The sequence below is a fragment of the Dendrobates tinctorius genome, unplaced genomic scaffold (assembly GCF_039654945.1).
Source record: "Dendrobates tinctorius isolate UK_male_01 unplaced genomic scaffold, ASM3965494v1 ptg000146l, whole genome shotgun sequence".
Taxonomy (NCBI): domain Eukaryota; kingdom Metazoa; phylum Chordata; class Amphibia; order Anura; family Dendrobatidae; genus Dendrobates; species Dendrobates tinctorius.
Genome location: NW_027361813.1, coordinates 1,696,580 through 1,715,267, shown reverse-complemented (window position 1 = coordinate 1,715,267; position 18,688 = coordinate 1,696,580). Strand labels below are relative to the sequence as shown.

The 18,688-nt window shown below is 47.3% G+C and overlaps 1 protein-coding gene across 1 annotated transcript in view; it reads left to right on the top strand.

Moving 5' to 3' along the window:
- Positions 1–350: 350 nt before the first annotated feature.
- SLC5A2 (solute carrier family 5 member 2) overlaps positions 351–18,688 on the top strand; it is a 114,522-nt gene continuing 96,184 nt past the window's right edge. Inside the window, exons 1-2 of the mRNA XM_073546279.1 lie at positions 351–384; positions 522–703. Of these exons, the coding sequence (XP_073402380.1) occupies positions 351–384; positions 522–703 (216 nt within the window). The remainder of the gene's footprint in view (positions 385–521; positions 704–18,688) is intronic.

Here is an 18,688-nt window from a genome sequence, read left to right as displayed (position 1 = left end):
CTCTGCAGACCTCTGCTTGGTAGGCGATGCTCTGCAGACCTCTGCTTGGTAGGCGATGCTCTGCAGACCTCTGCTCTGGTAGGCGATGCTCTGCAGACCTCTGCTCTGGTAGGCGATGCTCTGCAGACCTCTGCTCTGGTAGGCGATGCTCTGCAGACCTCTGCTTGGTAGGCGATGCTCTGCAGACCTCTGCTTGGTAGGCGATGCTCTGCAAACCTCTGCTCTGGTAGGTGATGCTCTGCAGACCTCTGCTTGGTAGGCGATGCTCTGCAGACCTCTGCTCTGGTAGGCGATGCTCTGCAGACCTCTGCTTGGTAGGCGATGCTCTGCAGACCTCTGCTTGGTAGGCGATGCTCTGCAGACATGCCAAGGGCTGGCTGGCTGGTAAGCCATATTTTGGATGTAGCTATTTGACTAGCATGTTTTAGATTTCGCTGTAAACGTAGTGATCAGCACAATGGTGATCAGTGATTGAGTCTTGTGGCCGAAAGACAAACTAAGTAGAAGTTAATGTTTAGAAGTTTTTACCAGAGGACGAGTGAAGATGCAGAGCAACCTCTGGAGTCACATTAGACGGAGAGGAGCAGTCACCATGAGCACCGCGTCCCCAGAAACCTCCCATGCTCCTGCTGCTATTAGTAACCCTGCCGACATCTCCGTCATCATCGGATACTTTATTATCGTTATTGGGGTTGGCTTGTGGGTAAGTGACTGGGCGTCAGTCTGGAGGACTAGCTGATAATCGCGACGACTAGCTGATAGTCGTGGAGGACTAGCTGATGGCAGCGGAGGACTAGTCCTATAGTGTGTAGGCTCATCTACATATTTATGTGTTTCTCTCTGGCTATGTTTCCCGCTGCACATAGATCTTAATGTGCCCTCCATCTGCACCCTCCATCTGAACCCTCCATCTGCGCCCTCCTTCTGAGCCCTCCATCTGAGCCCTCCTTCTGAGCCCTCCTTCTGAGCCCTCCTTCTGAGCCCTCCATCTGAGCCCTCCATCTGCGCCCTCCATCTGCGCCCTCCTTCTGAGCCCTCCATCTGAGCCCTCCATCTGCACCCTCCATCTGAGCCCTCCATCTGCACCCTCCATCTGAGCCCTCCATCTGAGCCCTCCATCTGCACCCTCCATCTGAGCCCTCCATCTGAGCCCTCCATCTGAGCCCTCATCTGAGCCCTCCATCTGCACCCTCCATCTGCACCCTCCATCTGAGCCCTCCTTCTGAGCCCTCCATCTGAGCCCTCCATCTGCACCCTCCATCTGAGCCCTCCTTCTGCGCCCTCCATCTGAGCCCTCCATCTGAGCCCTCCTTCTGCACCCTCCATCTGAGCCCTCCATCTGAGCCCTCCATCTGCACCCTCCATCTGAGCCCTCCATCTGAGCCCTCCATCTGAGCCCTCATCTGAGCCCTCCATCTGCACCCTCCATCTGCACCCTCCATCTGAGCCCTCCATCTGAGCCCTCCTTCTGCACCCTCCATCTGAGCCCTCCATCTGAGCCCTCCTTCTGCACCCTCCATCTGAGCCCTCCATCTGAGCCCTCCTTCTGCACCCTCCATCTGAGCCCTCCTTCTGCACCCTCCATCTGAGCCCTCCATCTGAGCCCTCCTTTCGCTTGTCATCACTTTACTTGCATTGTAGTTCATTGTTTCCCTGTTTTCTCTTCTCTGATGTTCTGACCGTTCAGTGTGGAAATGATTTTACTTTGAATTGTGATGTAAGGAAGTGTAAGTAACATGGCCAATGTGTTCTGGTGCTCATAATGCTCCAAAGATACAGAAAAGAGAGCACAGAGCTCTGGAGGAGGCCAGTGGTGTCCTATAGAGCGAGACTCTGCTCCGCTAGGCGATGCCCTGCAGACATGCTCTGTCGGTTTCCTAACTAATGATCTGCGTTACATGTTCTGCTCCTGGTGAATTTTGCTGATGATGAAATTGTTATTCATTTGGATGCACATGGAAAGTTCTGGCTTCTTTCCATAAAGCAAATGGATTCTGGGGCCCGAGCCCCATATTGTCCTATAGAGGAGCTCCCCCGCCCCATATTGTCCTATAGAGAAGCCCCCGTACCATGTTACCCTATAGAGGAGCCCCCTGCCCCATATTACCCTTTAGGGGAGCCCTGTCCCATATTACCCTATAGAGGAGCCCCCTGCCCCATATTACCCTTTAGGGGAGCCCTGTCCCATGTTACCTTATAGAGGACCCCCCCTCTCCATGTTAACCTATAGAGGAGTCCCCTTCTCCATGTTACCCTATAGACGAGCCCAATTTCCATGTTACCCTATAGAGGAGCCGCAGTCCATGTTACCCTATAGAGGAGCCCCAGCCCCATGTTACCCTATAGAGGACCCCCCTCTCCATGTTACCCTATAGAGGAGCCCCCTCTCCATGTTACCCTATAGAGGAGCCCCCCTCTCCATGTTACACTATAGAGGAGCCCCCCTCTCCATGTTGTCCTATAGAGGAGCCCCTGCCCCATATTACCCTATAGAGGAGCTCCCACCCCATGTTACCCTATAGAGGAGCTCCCACCCCATGTTACCCTATAGAGGAGCCCCCTCTCCATGTTACCCTATAGAGGAGCCCCAGCCCCATGTTACCCTATAGAGGAGCCCCCCTCTCCATGTTACCCTATAGAGGAGCCCCCCTCTCCATGTTGTCCTATAGAGGAGCCCCTGCCCCATATTACCCTATAGAGGAGCCCCTGACCCATGTTGTCCAATAGAGGAGCCTCCCTCTCCATGTTGTACTATAGAGGAGCCCCTGCCCCATAATACCCTACAGAGGAGCCACCCTTTCCATGTTACCCTATAGAGAAGCCCACCTCTCCATGTTACCCTATAGAGGGGACCCTGTCCCATGTTACCCTATAGAGGAGCCCCCCTCTCCATGTTACCCTATAGAGGAGCCTCCCTCTCCATGTTGTCCTATAAAGGAGCCCCCGCCCCATATTACCCTATAGAGAAGCCCCTGACCCATGTTGTCCTATAGCGGAGCCACCCTTTCCATTTTGTATTATATAGAAGCCCCCGCCCCGTGTAACACTTTACGAGTAGCCTCTATTAGGTACTATGCCTTTACGAGGAGCCCCCCTCTCCATGTTACCCTATAGAGGAGCCCCCTCCATGTTACCCTTTACGAGGAGCCTCCATTAGGTATAATGCCTTTATGAGGAGTCCCCTCTCCATGTTACCCTATAGAGGAGCCCCCTCCATGTTATCCATTACATGGAGCCTCCATTAGGTACAATGCCATTACGACGAGCCTCCATTAGGTACAATGCCTTTACAAGGAGCCTCCATTAGGTACAATACCTTTACAAGGAGCCTCCATTAGGTACAATACCTTTACAAGGAGCCTCCATTAGGTACAGTGCCTTTACAAGGAGCCTCCATTAGGTACAATACCTTTACAAGGAGCCTCCATTAGGTACAATGCCATTACGAGGAGCCTCCATTAGGTACAATGCCTTTACGAGGAGCCTCCATTAGGTACAATACCTTTACAAGGAGCCTCCATTAGGTACAATGCCTTTACGAGTAGCCTCCATTAGGTACAATGCCTTTACGAGGAGCCTCCATTAGGTACAATACCTTTACGAGGAGCCTCCATTAGGTACAATGCCTTTACGAGGAGCCTCCATTAGGTACAATGCCTTTACGAGGAGCCTCCATTAGGTACAATGCTTTTACGAGGAGCCTCCATTAGGTACAATGCCTTTACGAGGAGCCTCCATTAGGTACAATGCCTTTACGAGGAGCACCCAATAGGTACAATGCCTTTACGAGGAGCCCCCATTAGGTACAATGCCTTCACGAGGAGCCTCCATTAGGTACAATGCTTTTGCGAGGAGCCTCCATTAGGTACAATGCCTTTATGAGGAACCTCCATTAGGTACAATGACTTTACCAGGAGCCTCCATTAGGTACAATGCCTTTACGAGGAGCCTCCATTAGGTACAATGCCTTTATGAGGAACCTCCATTAGGTACAATGACTTTACCAGGAGCCTCCATTAGGTACAATGCCTTTACGAGGAGCCTCCATTAGGTTCAATGCCTTTATGAGGAGCCTCCATTAGGTACAATGTCTTTATGAGGAGCCTCTATTAGGTACAATGTCATTATGAGGAGCCTCCATTAGGTACAATGCCTTTATGAGGAGCCTCCATTAGGTACAATGCCTTTAGGAGGAGCCTCCATTAGGTACAATGCCTTTATGAGGAGCCTCCATTAGGTTCAATGCCTTTATGAGGAGCCTCCATTAGGTTCAATGCCTTTACGAGGAGCCTCCATTAGGTACAATGCCTTTACGAGGAGCCTCCATTAGGTACAATGCCTTTACGAGGAGCCTCTATTAGGTTCAATGCCTTTACGAGGAGCCTCCATTAGGTACAATGCCTTTAGGAGGAGCCTCCATTAGGTACAATGCCTTTATGAGGAGCCTCCATTAGGTACAATGTCTTTAGGAGGAGCCTCCATTAGGTACAATGCCTTTACGAGGAGCCTCCATTAGGTACAATGCCTTTACGAGGAGCCTCTATTAGGTTCAATGCCTTTACGAGGAGCCTCCATTAGGTACAATGCCTTTAGGAGGAGCCTCCATTAGGTACAATGCCTTTATGAGGAGCCTCCATTAGGTACAATGTCTTTAGGAGGAGCCTCCATTAGGTACAATGCCTTTACGAGGAGCCTCCATTAGGTACAATGCCTTTACGAGGAGCCTCCATTAGGTACAATGCCTTTACGAGGAGCCTCCATTAGGTACAATGCCTTTACGAGGAGCCTCCATTAGGTACAATGCCTTTACGAGGAGCCTCCATTAGGTACAATGCCTTTAGGAGGAGCCTCCATTAGGTACAATGCCTTTAGGAGGAGCCTCCATTAGGTACAATGCCTTTACGAGGAGCCTCCATTAGGTACAATGCCTTTACGAGGAGCCTCCATTAGGTACAATGCCTTTACGAGGAGCCTCCATTAGGTACAATGCCTTTACGAGGAGCCTCTATTAGGTTCAATGCCTTTACGAGGAGCCTCCATTAGGTACAATGCCTTTAGGAGGAGCCTCCATTAGGTACAATGCCTTTATGAGGAGCCTCCATTAGGTACAATGTCTTTAGGAGGAGCCTCCATTAGGTACAATGCCTTTACGAGGAGCCTCCATTAGGTACAATGCCTTTAGGAGGAGCCTCCATTAGGTACAATGCCTTTAGGAGGAGCCTCCATTAGGTACAATGCCTTTATGAGGAGCCTCCATTAGGTACAATGCCTTTACGAGGAGCCTCCATTAGGTACAATGCCTTTAGGAGGAGCCTCCATTAGGTACAATGCCTTTAGGAGGAGCCTCCATTAGGTACAATGCCTTTATGAGGAGCCTCCATTAGGTACAATGCCTTTAGGAGGAGCCTCCATTAGGTACAATGCCTTTATGAGGAGCCTCCATTAGGTACAATGCCTTTACGAGGAGCCTCCATTAGGTACAATGCCTTTACGAGAAGACTCCATTATGTACAATGCCTTTACAAGGAGCCTCCATTAGGTACAATGCCTTTACGAGGAGCCTCCATTAGGTACAATGCCTTTACGAGAAGACTCCATTAGGTACAATGCCTTTACGAGGAGCCGCCTTTACGAGGAGCCTCCATTAGGTACAATGCCTTTACGAGAAGCCGCCTTTACGAGGAGCCTCCATTAGGTACAGTGCCTTTATGTGGAGCCTCCATTAGGTACAATGCCTTTACGAGGAGCCTCCATTAGGTACAGTGCCTTTATGAGGAGCCTCCATTAGGTACAATGCCTTTATGAGGAGCCTCCATTAGGTACAATGTCTTTAGGAGGAGCCTCCATTAGGTACAATGCCTTTACGAGGAGCCTCCATTAGGTACAATGCCTTTATGAGGAGCCTCCATTAGGTACAACGCCTTTATGAGGAGCCTCCATTAGGTACAATGCCTTTATGAGGAGCCTCCATTAGGTACAATGCCTTTATGAGGAGCCTCCATTAGGTACAATGCCTTTATGAGGAGCCTCCATTAGGTACAATGCCTTTATGAGGAGCCTCCATTAGGTACAATGCCTTTATGAGGAGCCTCCATTAGGTACAATGCCTTTATGAGGAGCCTCCATTAGGTACAATGTCTTTATGAGGAGGCTCCATTAGGTACAATGCCTTTATGAGGAGCCTCCATTAGGTACAATGCCTTTATGAGGAGCCTCCATTAGGTACAATGCCTTTATGTGGAGTCTCCATTAGGTACAATGCCTTTATGAGGAGCCTCCATTAGGTACAATGCCTTTATGAGGAGCTTCCATTAGGTACAATGTCTTTATGAAGAGCCTCCATTAGGTACAATGTCTTTATGAAGAGCCTCCATTAGGTACAATGCCTTTATGAGGAGCCTCCATTAGGTACAATGCCTTTATGAGGAGCCTCCATTAGGTTCAATGCCTTTATGAGGAGCCTCCATTAGGTACAATGTCTTTATGAGGAGCCTCCATTAGGTACAATGCCTTTATGAGGAGCCTTCATTAGGTACAATGCCTTTATGAGGAGCCTCCATTAGGTACAATGCCTTTATGAGGAGCCTCCATTAGGTACAATGTCTTTATGTGGAGCCTCCATTAGGTACAATGCCTTTATGAGGAGCCTCCATTAGGTACAATGCCTTTATGAGGAGCCTCCAGTAGGTACAGTGCCTTTATGAGGAGCCTCCATTAGGTACAATGCCTTTATGAGGAGCCTCCATTAGGTACAATGCCTTTATGTGGAGTCTCCATTAGGTACAATGCCTTTATGAGGAGCCTCCATTAGGTACAATGCCTTTATGTGGAGTCTCCATTAGGTACAATGTCTTTAGGAGGAGCCTCCATTAGGTACAATGTCTTTAGGAGGAGCCTCCATTAGGTACAATGTCTTTAGGAGGAGCCTCCATTAGGTACAATGTCTTTATGAGGAGCCAACATTAGGTACAATGTCTTTATGAGGAGCCTCCATTAGGTACAATGCCTTTATGAGGAGCCTCCATTAGGTACAATGTCTTTAGGAGGAGCCTCCATTAGGTACAATGCCTTTATGAGGAGCCTCCATTAGGTACAATGTCTTTATGAGGAGCCTCCATTAGGTACAATGCCTTTAGGAGGAGCCTCCATTAGGTACAATGCCTTTATGAGGAGCCTCCATTAGGTACAATGTCTTTATGAGGAGCCTCCATTAGGTACAATGTCTTTAGGAGGAGCCTCCATTAGGTACAATGTCTTTATGAGGAGCCTCCATTAGGTACAATGTCTTTATGAGGAGCCTCCATTAGGTACAATGCCTTTAGGAGGAGCCTCCATTAGGTACAATGCCTTTATGAGGAGCCTCCATTAGGTACAATGTCTTTATGAGGAGCCTCCATTAGGTACAATGTCTTTAGGAGGAGCCTCCATTAGGTACAATGTCTTTAGGAGGAGCCTCCATTAGGTACAATGTCTTTAGGAGGAGCCTCCATTAGGTACAATGTCTTTAGGAGGAGCCTCCATTAGGTACAATGTCTTTAGGAGGAGCCTCCATTAGGTACAATGTCTTTAGGAGGAGCCTCCATTAGGTACAATGTCTTTAGGAGGAGCCTCCATTAGGTACAATGTCTTTATGAGGAGCCTCCATTAGGTACAATGCCTTTACGAGGAGCCTCCATTAGGTACAATGTCTTTACGAGGAGCCTCCATTAGGTACAATGTCTTTATGAGGAGCCTCCATTAGGTACAATGCCTTTAGGAGGAGCCTCCATTAGGTACAATGCCTTTACGAGGAGCCTCCATTAGGTACAATGCCTTTACGAGGAGCCTCCATTAGGTACAATGTCTTTACGAGGAGCCTCCATTAGGTACAATGCCTTTAGGAGGAGCCTCCATTAGGTACAATGCCTTTATGAGGAGCCTCCATTAGGTACAATGCCTTTATGAGGAGCCTCCATTAGGTACAATGTCTTTATGAGGAGCCTCCATTAGGTACAATGCCTTTATGAGGAGCCTCCATTAGGTACAATGCCTTTATGAGGAGCCTCCATTAGGTACAGTGCCTTTATGAGGAGCCTCCATTAGGTACAATGCCTTTAGGAGGAGCCTCCATTAGGTACAATGCCTTTATGAGGAGCCTCCATTAGGTACAATGCCTTTATGAGGAGCCTCCATTAGGTACAATGTCTTTATGAGGAGCCTCCATTAGGTACAATGCCTTTATGAGGAGCCTCCATTAGGTACAATGCCTTTATGAGGAGCCTCCATTAGGTACAATGCCTTTATGAGGAGCCTCCATTAGGTACAATGCCTTTATGAGGAGCCTCCATTAGGTACAATGTCTTTATGAGGAGCCTCCATTAGGTACAATGCCTTTACGAGGAGCCTCCATTAGGTACAATGCCTTTACGAGGAGCCTCCATTAGGTACAATGTCTTTATGAGGAGTCTCCATTAGGTACAATGCCTTTACGAGGAGCCTCCATTAGGTACAGTGCCTTTACGTGGAGCCTCCATTAGGTACAATGTCTTTATGAGGAGCCTCCATTAGGTACAATGCCTTTACGAGGAGCCTCCATTAGGTACAATGCCTTTACGAGGAGCCTCCATTAGGTACAATGTCTTTATGAGGAGCCTCCATTAGGTACAGTGCCTTTACGAGGAGCCTCCATTAGGTACAATGTCTTTACGAGGAGCCTCCATTAGGTACAATGCCTTTACGAGGAGCCTCCATTAGGTACAGTGCCTTTATGTGGAGCCTCCATTATGTACAATGTCTTTATGAGGAGCCTCCATTAGGTACAATGCCTTTACGAGGAGCCTCCATTAGGTACAATGCCTTTACGAGGAGCCTCCATTAGGTACAATGCCTTTACGAGGAGCCTCCATTAGGTACAATACCTTTACAAGGAGCCTCCATTAGGTACAATGCCTTTACGAGTAGCCTCCATTAGGTACAATGCCTTTACGAGGAGCCTCCATTAGGTACAATACCTTTACGAGGAGCCTCCATTAGGTACAATGCCTTTACGAGGAGCCTCCATTAGGTACAATGCCTTTACGAGGAGCCTCCATTAGGTACAATGCTTTTACGAGGAGCCTCCATTAGGTACAATGCCTTTACGAGGAGCCTCCATTAGGTACAATGCCTTTACGAGGAGCACCCAATAGGTACAATGCCTTTACGAGGAGCCCCCATTAGGTACAATGCCTTCACGAGGAGCCTCCATTAGGTACAATGCTTTTGCGAGGAGCCTCCATTAGGTACAATGCCTTTATGAGGAACCTCCATTAGGTGCAATGACTTTACCAGGAGCCTCCATTAGGTACAATGCCTTTACGAGGAGCCTCCATTAGGTACAATGCCTTTATGAGGAACCTCCATTAGGTACAATGACTTTACCAGGAGCCTCCATTAGGTACAATGCCTTTACGAGGAGCCTCCATTAGGTTCAATGCCTTTATGAGGAGCCTCCATTAGGTACAATGTCTTTATGAGGAGCCTCTATTAGGTACAATGTCATTATGAGGAGCCTCCATTAGGTACAATGCCTTTATGAGGAGCCTCCATTAGGTACAATGCCTTTAGGAGGAGCCTCCATTAGGTACAATGCCTTTAGGAGGAGCCTCCATTAGGTACAATGCCTTTATGAGGAGCCTCCATTAGGTTCAATGCCTTTATGAGGAGCCTCCATTAGGTTCAATGCCTTTACGAGGAGCCTCCATTAGGTACAATGCCTTTACGAGGAGCCTCCATTAGGTACAATGCCTTTACGAGGAGCCTCTATTAGGTTCAATGCCTTTACGAGGAGCCTCCATTAGGTACAATGCCTTTAGGAGGAGCCTCCATTAGGTACAATGCCTTTATGAGGAGCCTCCATTAGGTACAATGTCTTTAGGAGGAGCCTCCATTAGGTACAATGCCTTTACGAGGAGCCTCCATTAGGTACAATGCCTTTACGAGGAGCCTCTATTAGGTTCAATGCCTTTACGAGGAGCCTCCATTAGGTACAATGCCTTTAGGAGGAGCCTCCATTAGGTACAATGCCTTTATGAGGAGCCTCCATTAGGTACAATGTCTTTAGGAGGAGCCTCCATTAGGTACAATGCCTTTACGAGGAGCCTCCATTAGGTACAATGCCTTTACGAGGAGCCTCCATTAGGTACAATGCCTTTACGAGGAGCCTCCATTAGGTACAATGCCTTTACGAGGAGCCTCCATTAGGTACAATGCCTTTACGAGGAGCCTCCATTAGGTACAATGCCTTTAGGAGGAGCCTCCATTAGGTACAATGCCTTTAGGAGGAGCCTCCATTAGGTACAATGCCTTTACGAGGAGCCTCCATTAGGTACAATGCCTTTACGAGGAGCCTCCATTAGGTACAATGCCTTTACGAGGAGCCTCCATTAGGTACAATGCCTTTACGAGGAGCCTCTATTAGGTTCAATGCCTTTACGAGGAGCCTCCATTAGGTACAATGCCTTTAGGAGGAGCCTCCATTAGGTACAATGCCTTTATGAGGAGCCTCCATTAGGTACAATGTCTTTAGGAGGAGCCTCCATTAGGTACAATGCCTTTACGAGGAGCCTCCATTAGGTACAATGCCTTTAGGAGGAGCCTCCATTAGGTACAATGCCTTTAGGAGGAGCCTCCATTAGGTACAATGCCTTTATGAGGAGCCTCCATTAGGTACAATGCCTTTACGAGGAGCCTCCATTAGGTACAATGCCTTTACGAGAAGACTCCATTATGTACAATGCCTTTACAAGGAGCCTCCATTAGGTACAATGCCTTTACGAGGAGCCTCCATTAGGTACAATGCCTTTACGAGAAGACTCCATTAGGTACAATGCCTTTACGAGGAGCCGCCTTTACGAGGAGCCTCCATTAGGTACAATGCCTTTACGAGAAGCCGCCTTTACGAGGAGCCTCCATTAGGTACAGTGCCTTTATGTGGAGCCTCCATTAGGTACAATGCCTTTACGAGGAGCCTCCATTAGGTACAGTGCCTTTATGAGGAGCCTCCATTAGGTACAATGCCTTTATGAGGAGCCTCCATTAGGTACAATGTCTTTAGGAGGAGCCTCCATTAGGTACAATGCCTTTACGAGGAGCCTCCATTAGGTACAATGCCTTTATGAGGAGCCTCCATTAGGTACAACGCCTTTATGAGGAGCCTCCATTAGGTACAATGCCTTTATGAGGAGCCTCCATTAGGTACAATGCCTTTATGAGGAGCCTCCATTAGGTACAATGCCTTTATGAGGAGCCTCCATTAGGTACAATGCCTTTATGAGGAGCCTCCATTAGGTACAATGCCTTTATGAGGAGCCTCCATTAGGTACAATGCCTTTATGAGGAGCCTCCATTAGGTACAATGTCTTTATGAGGAGGCTCCATTAGGTACAATGCCTTTATGAGGAGCCTCCATTAGGTACAATGCCTTTATGAGGAGCCTCCATTAGGTACAATGCCTTTATGTGGAGTCTCCATTAGGTACAATGCCTTTATGAGGAGCCTCCATTAGGTACAATGCCTTTATGAGGAGCTTCCATTAGGTACAATGTCTTTATGAAGAGCCTCCATTAGGTACAATGTCTTTATGAAGAGCCTCCATTAGGTACAATGCCTTTATGAGGAGCCTCCATTAGGTACAATGCCTTTATGAGGAGCCTCCATTAGGTTCAATGCCTTTATGAGGAGCCTCCATTAGGTACAATGTCTTTATGAGGAGCCTCCATTAGGTACAATGCCTTTATGAGGAGCCTCCATTAGGTACAATGCCTTTATGAGGAGCCTCCATTAGGTACAATGCCTTTATGAGGAGCCTCCATTAGGTACAATGTCTTTATGTGGAGCCTCCATTAGGTACAATGCCTTTATGAGGAGCCTCCATTAGGTACAATGCCTTTATGAGGAGCCTCCAGTAGGTACAGTGCCTTTATGAGGAGCCTCCATTAGGTACAATGCCTTTATGAGGAGCCTCCATTAGGTACAATGCCTTTATGTGGAGTCTCCATTAGGTACAATGCCTTTATGAGGAGCCTCCATTAGGTACAATGCCTTTATGTGGAGTCTCCATTAGGTACAATGTCTTTAGGAGGAGCCTCCATTAGGTACAATGTCTTTAGGAGGAGCCTCCATTAGGTACAATGTCTTTAGGAGGAGCCTCCATTAGGTACAATGTCTTTAGGAGGAGCCTCCATTAGGTACAATGTCTTTATGAGGAGCCTCCATTAGGTACAATGCCTTTATGAGGAGCCTCCATTAGGTACAATGTCTTTAGGAGGAGCCTCCATTAGGTACAATGCCTTTATGAGGAGCCTCCATTAGGTACAATGTCTTTATGAGGAGCCTCCATTAGGTACAATGCCTTTAGGAGGAGCCTCCATTAGGTACAATGCCTTTATGAGGAGCCTCCATTAGGTACAATGTCTTTATGAGGAGCCTCCATTAGGTACAATGTCTTTAGGAGGAGCCTCCATTAGGTACAATGTCTTTATGAGGAGCCTCCATTAGGTACAATGTCTTTATGAGGAGCCTCCATTAGGTACAATGCCTTTAGGAGGAGCCTCCATTAGGTACAATGCCTTTATGAGGAGCCTCCATTAGGTACAATGTCTTTATGAGGAGCCTCCATTAGGTACAATGTCTTTAGGAGGAGCCTCCATTAGGTACAATGTCTTTAGGAGGAGCCTCCATTAGGTACAATGTCTTTAGGAGGAGCCTCCATTAGGTACAATGTCTTTAGGAGGAGCCTCCATTAGGTACAATGTCTTTAGGAGGAGCCTCCATTAGGTACAATGTCTTTAGGAGGAGCCTCCATTAGGTACAATGTCTTTAGGAGGAGCCTCCATTAGGTACAATGTCTTTATGAGGAGCCTCCATTAGGTACAATGCCTTTACGAGGAGCCTCCATTAGGTACAATGTCTTTACGAGGAGCCTCCATTAGGTACAATGTCTTTATGAGGAGCCTCCATTAGGTACAATGCCTTTAGGAGGAGCCTCCATTAGGTACAATGCCTTTACGAGGAGCCTCCATTAGGTACAATGCCTTTACGAGGAGCCTCCATTAGGTACAATGTCTTTACGAGGAGCCTCCATTAGGTACAATGCCTTTAGGAGGAGCCTCCATTAGGTACAATGCCTTTATGAGGAGCCTCCATTAGGTACAATGCCTTTATGAGGAGCCTCCATTAGGTACAATGTCTTTATGAGGAGCCTCCATTAGGTACAATGCCTTTATGAGGAGCCTCCATTAGGTACAATGCCTTTATGAGGAGCCTCCATTAGGTACAGTGCCTTTATGAGGAGCCTCCATTAGGTACAATGCCTTTAGGAGGAGCCTCCATTAGGTACAATGCCTTTATGAGGAGCCTCCATTAGGTACAATGCCTTTATGAGGAGCCTCCATTAGGTACAATGTCTTTATGAGGAGCCTCCATTAGGTACAATGCCTTTATGAGGAGCCTCCATTAGGTACAATGCCTTTATGAGGAGCCTCCATTAGGTACAATGCCTTTATGAGGAGCCTCCATTAGGTACAATGCCTTTATGAGGAGCCTCCATTAGGTACAATGTCTTTATGAGGAGCCTCCATTAGGTACAATGCCTTTACGAGGAGCCTCCATTAGGTACAATGCCTTTACGAGGAGCCTCCATTAGGTACAATGTCTTTACGAGGAGTCTCCATTAGGTACAATGCCTTTACGAGGAGCCTCCATTAGGTACAGTGCCTTTATGTGGAGCCTCCATTAGGTACAATGTCTTTATGAGGAGCCTCCATTAGGTACAATGCCTTTACGAGGAGCCTCCATTAGGTACAATGCCTTTACGAGGAGCCTCCATTAGGTACAATGTCTTTAGGAGGAGCCTCCATTAGGTACAGTGCCTTTACGAGGAGCCTCCATTAGGTACAATGTCTTTACGAGGAGCCTCCATTAGGTACAATGCCTTTACGAGGAGCCTCCATTAGGTACAGTGCCTTTATGTGGAGCCTCCATTAGGTACAATGTCTTTATGAGGAGCCTCCATTAGGTACAATGCCTTTACGAGGAGCCTCCATTAGGTACAATGTCTTTATGAGGAGCCTCCATTAGGTACAGTGCCTTTATGTGGAGCCTCCATTAGGTACAATGTCTTTATGAGGAGCCTCCATTAGGTACAATGCCTTTACGAGGAGCCTCCATTAGGTACAATGTCTTTACGAGGAGCCTCCATTAGGTACAATGCCTTTACGAGGAGCCTCCATTAGGTACAATGTCTTTATGAGGAGCCTCCATTAGGTACAATGCCTTTACGAGGAGCCTCCATTAGGTACAATGCCTTTACGAGGAGCCTCCATTAGGTACAATGCCTTTACGAGGAGCCTCCATTAGGTACAGTGCCTTTACGAGGAGCCTCCATTAGGTACAATGCCTTTATGAGGAGCCTCCATTAGGTACAATGCCTTTATGAGGAGCCTCCATTAGGTACAATGCCTTTATGAGGAGCCTCCATTAGGTACAATGCCTTTACGAGGAGCCTCCATTAGGTACAATGCCTTTACGAGGAGCCTCCATTAGGTACAATGCCTTTACGTGGAGCCTCCATTAGGTACAATGCCTTTACGAGGAGCCTCCATTAGGTACAATGCCTTTATGAGGAGCCTCCATTAGGTACAATGCCTTTATGAGGAGCCTCCATTAGGTACAATGCCTTTATGAGGAGCCTCCATTAGGTACAATGCCTTTACGAGGAGCCTCCATTAGGTACAATGTCTTTATGAGGAGCCTCCATTAGGTACAGTGCCTTTATGAGGAGCCTCCATTAGGTACAGTGCCTTTATGAGGAGCCTCCATTAGGTACAGTGCCTTTATGTGGAGCCTCCATTAGGTACAATGTCTTTATGAGGAGCCTCCATTAGGTACAATGCCTTTACGAGGAGCCTCCATTAGGTACAATGTCTTTATGAGGAGCCTCCATTAGGTACAATGCCTTTATGAGGAGCCTCCATTAGGTACAGTGCCTTTACGAGGAGCCCCCATTAGGTACAATGTCTTTATGAGGAGCCTCCATTAGGTACAATGCCTTTACGAGGAGCCTCCATTAGGTACAGTGCCTTTACGAGGTGCCTCCATTAGGTACAGTGCCTTTATGTGGAGCCTCCATTAGGTACAATGTCTTTATGAGGAGCCTCCATTAGGTACAATGCCTTTATGAGGAGCCTCCATTAGGTACAATGCCTTTATGAGGAGCCTCCATTAGGTACAGTGCCTTTATGTGGAGCCTCCATTAGGTACAATGTCTTTATGAGGAGCCTCCATTAGGTACAATGTCTTTATGAGGAGCCTCCATTAGGTACAATGCCTTTATGTGGAGCCTCCATTAGGTACAATGTCTTTATGAGGAGCCTCCATTAGGTACAATGCCTTTATGAGGAGCCTCCATTAGGTACAATGTCTTTATGTGGAGCCTCCATTAGGTACAATGTCTTTATGAGGAGCCTCCATTAGGTACAATGCCTTTATGAGGAGCCTCCATTAGGTACAATGCCTTTATGAGGAGCCTCCATTAGGTACAATGCCTTTATGAGGAGCCTCCATTAGGTACAATGTCTTTATGTGGAGCCTCCATTAGGTACAATGCCTTTATGAGGAGCCTCCATTAGGTACAGTGCCTTTATGAGGAGCCTCCATTAGGTACAATGCCTTTATGAGGAGCCTCCATTAGGTACAGTGCCTTTATGAGGAGCCTCCATTAGGTACAATGCCTTTACGAGGAGCCTCCATTAGGTACAGTGCCTTTACGAGGAGCCTCCATTAGGTACAATGCCTTTATGAGGAGCCTCCATTAGGTACAATGTCTTTACGAGGAGCCTCCATTAGGTACAATGCCTTTACGAGGAGCCTCCATTAGGTACAATGCCTTTATGAGGAGCCTCCATTAGGTACAATGCCTTTACGAGGAGCCTCCATTAGGTACAGTGCCTTTACGAGGAGCCTCCATTAGGTACAATGCCTTTATGAGGAGCCTCCATTAGGTACAATGCCTTTATGAGGAGCCTCCATTAGGTACAATGCCTTTACGAGGAGCCTCCATTAGGTACAATGCCTTTACGAGGAGCCTCCATTAGGTACAATGCCTTTACGTGGAGCCTCCATTAGGTACAATGCCTTTACGAGGAGCCTCCATTAGGTACAATGCCTTTACGAGGAGCCTCCATTAGGTACAATGCCTTTATGAGGAGCCTCCATTAGGTACAATGCCTTTACGAGGAGCCTCCATTAGGTACAATGTCTTTACGAGGAGCCTCCATTAGGTACAGTGCCTTTATGAGGAGCCTCCATTAGGTACAATGCCTTTATGAGGAGCCTCCATTAGGTACAATGTCTTTATGAGGAGCCTCCATTAGGTACAATGCCTTTATGAGGAGCCTCCATTAGGTACAATGTCTTTACGAGGAGCCTCCATTAGGTACAATGCCTTTACGAGGAGCCTCCATTAGGTACAATGCCTTTACGAGGAGCCTCCATTAGGTACAATGTCTTTACGAGGAGCCTCCATTAGGTACAGTGCCTTTATGAGGAGCCTCCATTCGGTACAATGCCTTTATGAGGAGCCTCCATTAGGTACAATGTCTTTATGAGGAGCCTCCATTAGGTACAATGCCTTTATGAGGAGCCTCCATTAGGTACAATGCCTTTACGACGAGCCTCCATTAGGTACAATGCCTTTACGAGGAGCCTCCATTAGGTACAATGCCTTTATGAGGAGCCTCCATTAGGTACAATGTCTTTATGAGGAGCCTCCATTAGGTACAATGCCTTTACGAGGAGCCTCCATTAGGTACAATGTCTTTATGAGGAGCCTCCATTAGGTACAATGCCTTTACGAGGAGCCTCCATTAGGTACAGTGCCTTTATGAGGAGCCTCCATTAGGTACAATGTCTTTATGAGGAGCCTCCATTAGGTACAATGCCTTTACGAGGAGCCTCCATTAGGTACAGTGCCTTTATGAGGAGCCTCCATTAGGTACAATGTCTTTATGAGGAGCCTCCATTAGGTACAATGCCTTTACGAGGAGCCTCCATTAGGTACAATGCCTTTACGAGGAGCCTCCATTAGGTACAATGTCTTTATGAGGAGCCTCCATTAGGTACAATGCCTTTACGAGGAGCCTCCATTAGGTACAATGTCTTTATGAGGAGCCTCCATTAGGTACAATGCCTTTATGAGGAGCCTCCATTAGGTACAATGCCTTTACGAGGAGCCTCCATTAGGTACAATGTCTTTATGAGGAGCCTCCATTAGGTTCAATGCCTTTACGAGGAGCCTCCATTAGGTACAATGCCTTTATGAGGAGCCTCCATTAGGTACAGTGCCTTTACGAGGAGCCCCCATTAGGTACAATGTCTTTATGAGGAGCCTCCATTAGGTACAATGTCTTTATGAGGAGCCTCCATTAGGTACAATGTCTTTATGAGGAGCCCCCATTAGGTACAATGCCTTTATGAGGAGCCTCCATTAGGTACAGTGCCTTTACGAGGAGCCTCCATTAGGTACAATGCCTTTATGAGGAGCCTCCATTAGGTACAATGCCTTTATGAGGAGCCTCCATTAGGTACAATGCCTTTACGAGGAGCCTCGATTAGGTACAATGTCTTTATGAGGAGCCTCCATTAGGTACAATGCCTTTACGAGGAGCCCCCATTAGGTACAATGTCTTTATGAGGAGCCTCCATTAGGTACAATGCCTTTATGAGGAGCCCCCATTAGGTACAATGCCTTTATGAGGAGCCCCCATTAGGTACAATGCCTTTATGAGGAGCCTCCATTAGGTACAGTGCCTTTACGAGGAGCCCCCATTAGGTACAATGCCTTTATGAGGAGCCTCCATTAGGTACAATGACTTTATGAGGAGCCTCCATTAGGTACAATGTCTTTATGAGGAGCCTCCATTAGGTACAATGCCTTTATGAGGAGCCTCTATTAGGTACAATGTCTTTATGAGGAGCCTCCATTAGGTACAATGCCTTTATGAGGAGCCCCCATTAGGTACAATGCCTTTATGAGGAGCCTCCATTAGGTACAATGCCTTTATGAGGAGCCTCCATTAGGTACAGTGCCTTTACGAGGAGCCCCCATTAGGTACAATGTCTTTATGAGGAGCCTCCATTAGGTACAATGCCTTTATGAGGAGCCTCCATTAGGTACAGTGCCTTTATGAGGAGCCTCCATTAGGTACAATGCCTTTATGTGGAGCCTCCATTAGGTACAATGTCTTTATGAGGAGCCTCCATTAGGTACAATGCCTTTATGTGGAGCCTCCATTAGGTACAGTGCCTTTATGAGGAGCCTCCATTAGGTACAATGCCTTTATGTGGAGCCTCCATTAGGTACAATGTCTTTATGAGGAGCCTCCATTAGGTACAATGCCTTTACGAGGAGCCTCCATTAGGTACAATGCCTTTATGTGGAGCCCCCATTAGGTACAATGTCTTTATGAGGAGCCTCCATTAGGTACAATGCCTTTATGAGGAGCCTCCATTAGGTACAATGCCTTTACGAGGAGCCTCCATTAGGTACAATGCCTTTATGTGGAGCCCCCATTAGGTACAATGTCTTTATGAGGAGCCTCCATTAGGTACAATGCCTTTATGAGGAGCCTCCATTAGGTACAGTGCCTTTATGAGGAGCCTCCATTAGGTA